General features: G+C 38.4%; 1 protein-coding gene across 1 annotated transcript in view; it reads left to right on the plus strand.

The window, feature by feature from the left end:
• The window catches only part of LOC126198980 (bumetanide-sensitive sodium-(potassium)-chloride cotransporter-like), a 222,794-nt gene extending 214,233 nt beyond the window's left edge, over nucleotides 1-8,561 (plus strand). Inside the window, exon 20 of the mRNA XM_049935645.1 lies at nucleotides 7,918-8,561. Coding sequence (XP_049791602.1) covers nucleotides 7,918-8,053 — 136 coding nt within the window. The 3' untranslated portion in view covers nucleotides 8,054-8,561. The remainder of the gene's footprint in view (nucleotides 1-7,917) is intronic.
• Nucleotides 8,562-9,551: the final 990 nt, after the last annotated feature.

The raw sequence follows: 9,551 nt of genomic DNA on the forward strand, positions 1-9,551 counted from the left end.
ACATAAACAGTCCAGAGGTTGTACAGATATACAGTCAAAGAGCATTTATCACTATAGTCGAGACAGCATAAAAAGGACCCTGTCCACACACAGCAGTGTTGCCAGCTTTCAACTAAAGAGTTGAAAACAATAGCTGTCTAGATAGCCGTGACAACACTGAAGCATTGCCATAGACCCGTTTACATAATCGCGTTGCATTATTGGTTGAGGTTGGTGCGTGAAGCTGCCATGCCCGAGCCACTTATCAAGTTATGACAACTCAACTGTAGCTTACATTGTGACTCAAGGTTATAGGTAACAAATATGCTTAATTCTTTACAACATTTTGCTTAAGAATATAATTATTGCAAAAATAAAAATATAAAAATAACAAACTCTGTTTTCATTAAGTTTTTTGTGTATTATTAGAGTGTTATCTGTGTTGTCAGAAGTGTGTCCTGTTGTCATCAGTGTGAGTAGCAATGGAAGATTACTAGGGGGAGGAGGGGGGGTGGGGGGGGGGGGGGGGGCGGGGCAAGTGTTGTACCTAAAAGCATTTACGTATACTTTAAATCAAGTTTATACAATGGAAAATCTGGATGAATATTGTTAAATCTAGTTTAGAAGCTCCATCTGATCTGATGCTCATACTTTACTGGGCATCCATTGCACTTTGTATTGTAAACACCTGATTCGACATGTCTTTGTTAGATTTCATGTTGTGTGGCAGTCTATTACATAATTTATTCCTGATGGGGAAAAAGCAGTTATTGCTTCATATTATTTCCTTACATCAGCAAATTTCTGTAAAATGGTGCCAAAATAGGGAATGTGTATTGTCCTAGTGTCTGACTGGTGTTCTTACTCGTATTTTTGGTGCTATCTATTCCTTTCCTGACTTTCTTAGAGGTATTGTCTAGCTCCTAATTGTTTAAAAAAAGGTATTCAGAGCCAGTGCCTCCTTCTGGCAGAAGGGTTGAAGAGTAAGAAAGAGGGATGGAAGGAAAAGGACTAGAGAGGTTTTCTCTAAACCTGCTCTCTTCTTTCCTTTCATTCTTAGTAATAAAGGCAATGAATAACATACATATAAGTGTAAACATTTATTAACTTTTAATATCGGGATTATCATCCCATCACTAATTTTAACTGCTAAACTATACCCGATGGTTATAATTGAAGTTAAACTTCCGAAACACTATAGAAATAACACCACTGGTCATAATTATGTCAAATTGCAACAGAATATTATCAGTAAAAGGGGGAAAACATACGGCAGAAGAAGAAAAAATAGTGTGAAAACACCTGTCATGCACATGACCAATTGAAGTTGGTATAAACACGCTGGGTACACAGCTTTTTCTCCTTTCGTGTCTCAAACGTTCGTCATGAGTGTCTCAATGCAGGATCGTGCTCTGCTTGTAAAGCTGTATTACAAGAATGATGACTGTGCACACGTCGCTCTGCAGAAGTTCCGAACACTGAAGGTTTGAAAAAAGGCGTTGGTCCGATTACTGCCATGGGACTGGAGAAAATGATTTGGAAATTCGAAAAGATTGGTTCTTTTGGTGTGCAACCTGGTAGAGGGTGGAAAAAAATTGATTCAGTGTCGGTGGAAGCAGTGGCCACAACAAAGCAGGAGGAGACTAGTGGTGGTGTGCAAACGTGTAGTGCACCGAGAATGGCCCGAACATTGTACATATCCTCCAGCACGGTGCGTAAAATCCAATGAAACATCCTTCTTTGTTATCCATTCAAAATTACCCATGTGTAAGAGTTGCTTCCTGTTGACCTACCAGCAAGAGAGACCTTTGTTTTAGAATTTCTTGCTCACATGGAAGTGGACAATGATTGGTTGTGGAAGATTTAGTGGACACAAGAAATCCCCTTCCATCTGAAAGGATATGTCAATACACAGAATTGTTGAATATGGGTTTACAGCATCATTTATCATAGGGCCATATTTTTTCGAAGAGACAGGTGCTTCCAATCCTGTTACCTGTACAACATTGGTAAGCGCTATGAGTGTCTTTCGCACAACCATGTCATTCCAGCTCTCCAACAGTGTGGATGGGTTCATTTTTATGCAAGATGGTGCACCTCTGCACATTGAAAATCCAGTTAAGCAGCTGCTGAAGCGTCATTTCGGAAATGCTAGAATTATCAGCCCCAACTTCCCTACAGCCTGGCCATCCCAATCACCTGATCTCAATCCATGTAACTTCTGGCTGTGGGGCTATTTGAAACATCCACATCTACGTGATTACTCTGCTATTCACAATAAAGTGCCTGGTAGTGTGTTCAATGAACCACATTCAAGCTGTCTCTCTACCGTTCCACTCTCGAGCAGCATGCGGGAAAAACGAGCACTTAAAATTTTTCTGTGCAAGCCCTGATTTCTCTTACTTTATCGTGATGATCATTTCTCCCTATGTAGGTGGGTGCCAACAGAATGTCTTCACTATCGGAGGAGATGATCCCCTCGCAACGAAAAACGCCTAATACAAAATGAGCTGCCCTTCTTTGTGCTTTTTCAATGTCATCCGTCAGTCCCATCTGATGCAGATCCCACACTGCACAGCAATACTGCAGAATAGGGCGGATGAGCGTGGTGTGAGCAGTCTCTTTAGTAGACCTGTTGCACCTTCTAAGTGTTCTGCCAATGAATCACAGTGTTGTGTTTGCTCTACCCACAATATTATGTGATCATTCCAGTTTAGGTTTTTTGTAATTATAATCCCTAAGTATTTAGTTGAATTTACAACCTTCAGATTTGTGTGACTTATTGCGTAATCAAAATTTAGTTGATTTCGTTTAGTACTCATGTGAATAACTTCACACTTTTCCTTATTCAGAGTGAATTGCCACTTTTCACACCATACAGATATCTTATCTAAATCATTTTACAATTCGTTTTGGTCATCTGATGACTTTACAAGATGGTAAATGACAGCATCATCTGCAAACAAGCTAAGACGGCTACTCAGATTGTCTCCTATGTCGTTAATATAGATCAGGGACAATAGAGGGCCTGTAACACTTGCTTGGGGAACGCTGGATATTACTTCTGTTTTACTCGATGACATTCCATCTGAAACTACAAACTGTGACCTTTCTGACAGGAAATCATGAATCCAGTCACACAACTGAGGCGTTACTCTGTACGCATGCAGTTTGGTTAGAAGACACTTGTGAGGAACGGCGTCGAAAGCCTTCTGGAAATCTAAAAATATGGAATCAATTTGATATCCCCTGTTGATAGCACTTATTACTTCATGAGTATAAAGAGCTAGTTGTGTTTCACAAGAACGATATTTTCTGAAACCGTGCTGATTATGTATCAATAAATCGTTTTCTTCGAGGTACTTCATAATGTCCGAATACAGTATATGTTCCAAAACCCTACTGCAAATTGATGTTAGTGATATAGGCCTGTAATACAGCGGATTACTCCTATTTCCCTTTTTGGGTATTGGTGTGACTTCAGCAATTTTCCAGTCTTTAGGTACGGATCTTTCTGTGAGCAAGTGGTTGTAAATAATTGCTAAATATGGAGCTATTTTATCAGCATACTCTGAGAGGAACCTTTTGTATCCCGCCTGGAAGGCAGCATATGGGTCTGCTCCTGAAAACTGAAGAGTAGGCCGAATGTAGGGAGCTAGGAGGAGCAGGCGAGGTAGAACTCTTGGCACTGCAGTGTGAACTAAAATCACCTTTACTTAACTTTGCCTACAGATAAGCACGTAGGTGTGAAGCCGTACATCCATAAATTCTAACAGCTACTAATAGTCGGACAACTATAATTGAAGTAACTGAAGTAACACAGTCTGTAATTGCTAGCCCCCTATGAAGTAGAAAACAATGTTCCTAGGTCGTCTCCACTGAATCAAATTGGTTGAATCTGGAGTGGAGCTCAAAGATCTGCACAGCACCGGCTAGAGGGCACTGTCGTCGGTGTTGATGTCGTAGTGCCAACCTAAAAACTTGCATGTACACCGTGGCATCGTAGCTATCGATACCACAGAACCTGACTGGTATACAATCCGGACCAGAGGCCTTGCCTTTTTTAAGTGATTTAAGCTGCTACATTACACCAAAGATATCAACTTCTATGTTTCTAATCTTGGCAGTTGTTCTTGATTGGAATTCTTCGTCGTCTTTGGTGAAGGAGTTCAGGAAAACCATGGTTTAATAACTCTGCTTTAGTGGCACTGTCATCAGTGACTTCACCGTTGTTACTGCGCGCAGTGAAGGTATTGATTGCGTCTTGCCACTGGTGTACTTTATGTATGACCAGAATCTCTTTGGGTTTTCTGCCAGATTTCGAGAGAGAATTTCATTGTGGAAATGATTAAAAGCATCTCGCATTGAAGTACGGGCCATATTTCAAACTTCTGTAAAATGTTGCCAATCTTGGGGATTTTGCGTTCTTTTAAATTTGGCATGCTTTTTTCGTTGCTTCTGCAACAGCGATCTGACCCGTTTTGTGTACCATGGTGGATCAGTACCATCACTTACTAATTTATGTGGTATATATCTCTCTCAATTGCTGTTCATACTATCTCTTTGAAAACATTCCACAACTTTTCTACACTTACATGATCAGATCGGAAGGAGAGAAGACTGTCTCTTAAAAAGGCGTTAAAGAGCATTTTTATCAGCTTTTTCTTAAACAGATATACTTTGCATTTCTTTTTGATGGTTGTAGGTGTTACAGTATTCAGCCTAGCAGCAACTGCCTTGTGGTCGCTAATCCCTGTATTTGTCACAATACTTACTATTTGTCCAGGATTATTTGTTGCTAAAAGGTCAAGAATGCTTTCACAACCGTTTACACTTTGAGTGGGCTCATGAACTAAATGTTCAAAATAATTTTCTGAGAAAGCATTCAGTACAATTTTGGATGACGTTTTATGCCTGCCACCGGCTTTAAACGTATAATTTTTCCAGCATATCGAGGGTAGATTGAAGTCACCGCCGACTATAATTGTATGAGCGGCGTACTTATTTCAAATGAGACTAAAGTTTCCTTTGAACTGTTCAGCAACTATATCCTCAGAGTCGTGGGGGGGGGGGGGGGTTTGTCTGTAAAACGATACAATGAATAGTTTAGTCCGATTGTCAGGTATAACCTCTACCCATACTATTTCACACGAGCTATCTACTTCAGTTTCGCTACAAGGCAAACCACTTCTGACAGCAAGAAATACTCGACCACCAACTGTGTTTCATCTACCCTTTCTGAACACTGCTAGATCGTTTGAAAAAATTTCAGCTGAACTTTAGTCAGCTCTCTGTACCTACAACTATTTGAGCTTCACTGCTTTCTATTACAGTTTGAAGCTCTGGTTCTTTCCCAACACAGCTATGATGTTTTACAACTACAATACCAATCGTTTCTACAACTACCTTACTGTGTTTTACCTGCCCACTTTCTGACGGACATCCCTTCTGTGGTTCCCTGAGACCCTCTAACCTAAAAAACTGCCCAGTCCCTTACACACAGCTCCCGCTACCCGTGTAACCGCCTCCTGTGTGTAGTGGACTCTTGGCTTGTTAAGCGGAGCCCGGAAACCCACCACCCGATGGCGCAAGTCAAGGAAAGATGTTGTGTTCAGTGTCTGATTGCAAACTTAGCTGCATTGAAGGCACTCATTGCGCAACACAATCTGAATGTGACCCCGGAAACACTTTGGTCAGTTGTGTAACATGCTGTTTCTTGAATTCAACTTGTTGCAGAAAATGTTGGACAACATATTGAACATGTTTTGTGCCAGTCACACAGAAATTAGTAAACTGATTTGATTTTGATTGATGCTTTTTATGCCATTGTTGACCTCAGAACAATTAAAAACCAATGTGATTTATGCTTTTTTTTATGCAGTTTTTGACCTCAGGGCAATTAAAAGCCAATTTTTCCCATGCGATGGGTGGTGAATGATCTTACGTAACTAACAGTATCACACCTGTACAACCATGCACACTGAGTAGTACAGTTTGTTTAACATCAAACGTACACCTTAGGCATTGTTGTATGATTCATTTGTCATTTATAGTTGACCATTATTAAATTATTATGCTTACAGTGCCATGTATTGGTACATTTTGTAACTATTTATTTTTCTTCTGCTATATGTTTTCCCCCTTCTCCGATAACATTCCGTTGCAATTTGACATAATTCTGACCAGTGGTGTTATTTCTATAGCAGTCTGAAAGTTTAACTTTAATTATAATCACACTGTACATTCCAGCACTAAAAACTTCAAAAATACTTTTACAATGCCCAGAATTTGGGCATTTAAAACTGCTTTGGGCAAATTCCTGGACAAATGCCCCATTTGTAAATTTCCTGCCCACTGGCATTTGCCTAGTCCACATCACAATATGCTCCTGACAAAATTCTCTCGGGTTTCCAGCCACGTTAGGTACCTACAGCCAGCAAATACAAATGTAATGTAATCAATTGAACCACCTGAATATTAGGGTGTATGCCTTAGAAACTCATCTTGGGGAAAAAATAAAAAGTGGCTGACAGACAATTGTTTTAAATTGTTGTTGCAGACAGTTCCTTACATCGTCCGATGTAAGGGAAGATAGGCTGCTAAAAAGTGTAAGAAATAACTTGTGCAGATGCAGTAATTTCACTTACTCATTATTATATCTGTAAATACTTCTTCTAAGTAATTGATCTACATGCTTGTGAATTTTCTCTGTTTTATTCATGTTATTGAGTGAACTGTCACACAGAACAATCTTCCTCACAATAGAAATTAAACATCTGGCTGTTTTCTTGCAGTAGCAGTAGAAATTCCTTTAGCTATGTGCCAAATAGTTCTGTTTATGATAAGGTGTAATTTATTGTAAACAGGACTTTGGAATTTTCAAAGAAATTGATTTTTTTCAAGTCTGTAAAAACATTGCCAATAGAAAATATGCAGAGCTTTTAATAAAACAGTGGGATCAGCACCCTTGAGCCAATGAGTCACAATCGAGTTTGCAATCAATGTGTGCAAATACCTGGGTGTAATTATTTGTATGTTTATAAAACAGAATGACCACACAGGCTCAATCGTAGGTAAAGCAGGTGGCAGACTTGTGTTCACTGGTATGACGATGGGAAAATGCAATCACTCTTCAAAGAATATTGCTTATAAAATACGCGTGCTACCCATCCTAGAATATTGTTAAAGTGTGTGGGATCCATAGCAAATATTCCAACAGGGAATATTGAATGTATAGAAAGGATGACAGCACTAATGGTCACAGGTTAGTATGACTCGTGGGAGACACCCTCCCCCATGGAAATGACAGGTGCTTGAAGGTAGATGCCAAACAATCCCACATAAACAAAGTTTCCAGACCCAGTATTAATTGAAGAATGTAAGAATATTTATGGATTCTCCCATCATTTCCTGGTAGGACAGTTTCATATTCTGCTAATGTTAGCAGAATAAAAATGCAATTTGTTTTTTAACCATATGTATCACATTCATTCATACAGACAGCAAAGACACGATTAGACTAATTATAGGCTGCCACACACAAAGACATTTTAGCAATCTCATTTCCTGTGGTCTGCATGTGAATTTAAAAGGAAGAAACCATAACATAAGGTACAATGTTAACCAGTCCAGCTGGTTTGTAGGGTACAGCTGTAGAAGTAGCCTGCTTTTTAATATAATAACTTTCTCCATGCCACTTGTCTGAAGACAAGGTGGCTTCATGACAAGATTTACAGAACAAAATTTATAAATGAATGAATGAATAAATAAATACAATAGCCTACTTCACTTTCCCCTTCCACAATCTTGTTGCAAGGTGTCGTGATTCTGGAATGTTTATTTGCTCGTGTGTGGTAACATTACTTTTTTGAATCTTATTTAAATAACTACTACCTACTTGTTTAAAAGTAGTTTTAATTAATATCTTTTATTTTCCAGGACACTTCCAATGCCAAGAAAAAATGCTGTCTCTGCTGCACTGTATATGGCTTGGCTTGAAACGCTAACAAACGGCATGCCCCCATTCTTACTAGTTCGGGGTAACCAGTCATCAGTTCTTACATTTTACTCATAGATAACAGTGGTTTACACACTAAACAAACATGCTGATCATGTTAAGAAACAAAATACGAAAAGTTTTAGCTAAGCTGGAACTGGCTAAGTCATCCTTTATTTGTATAACTGTGTAGTATTGACAGCCTATAAACAAGATGGGATATTGTGGATGCAGGAAATGTTATACAGAGCTTTTAAAATGGTTCACCTTTTAATCAATTCACTGAACAAATGCAGTCAGGGACTATACTGTTGTTGTAAGAAGTGAAAGTGGGGAGAATGGTTTGCTTTGCATATTGGATTTACACACAGGAATCCCTAACATCAATTATATGGCTTGAAAGCGAAATATAAACATTATATAGGAATGTTTGTCTGAGACTAGTCAAGTACTGTTTTATAATTAGTTGTATCCTGTGTGTGTTGGTAATTTTACAATGTCGGAACCTATTTTCATCTGTAAATGGAATTATGGAATTTAACTCTGTGTTCCTAAATGCTACAAAAGCATGATGTACATAATTCAAAAATAACCCTGCTCAAAAAAACTTTGTAAAAAAACCTGTAAAATCATGCTCATGAATCTTTGTAATACTATTATAGTAATTTTTATCTGAAATATAATTTGTGTGTGGTTTTTCTCTCGTGCACAGTTCAAAAGAATGTCTGTTGCCCACCTCAGACAGCCCCAGTTAGTACCCTGTAAAGTCAAAATAATATAGAATGGCAGCAGTAATAGATTGACAATATGGTCTCCACAGTGCATGGAAGTAAAAGACAGCATTCAGTATTGAACAGGTTTGAATTAATGCCCCATTACACTGCATCACATGAATAGCATATTTCCCCACTAGTTTACAAAGACTGGTGGTGAGATATTTCTCAAATGGTTTGACTCAAAGGCAATGAGGGACTATTTTCACCCTGGCAAATAATATCGCTACCGGCATTTTTTTATGCAATGGTAAGACAATGTGGACAATTGGAAGTTCCCAGAGAGTAGCAGATAACACAGAGCCTGACACAACTGTAAAAGAATCCAGTCTGTACATAATCAATGTTACAACAAATTTCAGCCTATGTCAAATTCAGGGGAAAATCCTTCACAAATACAGTTGTGCAAAATTTTAAAGCATAAAATTTAATGATGGAGTCAGTGTCAAGACAGGGTTAGACATCTATAAACTGATACATTTCTGCCTAAGACTAATCAAGAAGAAAGTAGTTAGAGCGCAACCTCCTAATTTGCTGATCATAAATATAGAAAAATCAATCTATCTTTTACCTTAAGACTTTTTATGGATGGCTTTAAATAATTGGGAATACATCTGAAAATAATAAATGCAATTCAACGTTATACACAAACTTTAAATAAAAATGAAAATTGGGAAATATTTATCATCTGAAATTAAATTTACAATTGGGTTACGTCACATGTTTACTCATTAAAATCTGAAAATGCTCAACTAATTTTACCCTGACTGAGGATACAGAGTGTAAAGTATGGGGTCTCAATG

Source organism: Schistocerca nitens, chromosome 8 (genome assembly GCF_023898315.1).
Source record: "Schistocerca nitens isolate TAMUIC-IGC-003100 chromosome 8, iqSchNite1.1, whole genome shotgun sequence".
Lineage (NCBI taxonomy): Eukaryota > Metazoa > Arthropoda > Insecta > Orthoptera > Acrididae > Schistocerca > Schistocerca nitens.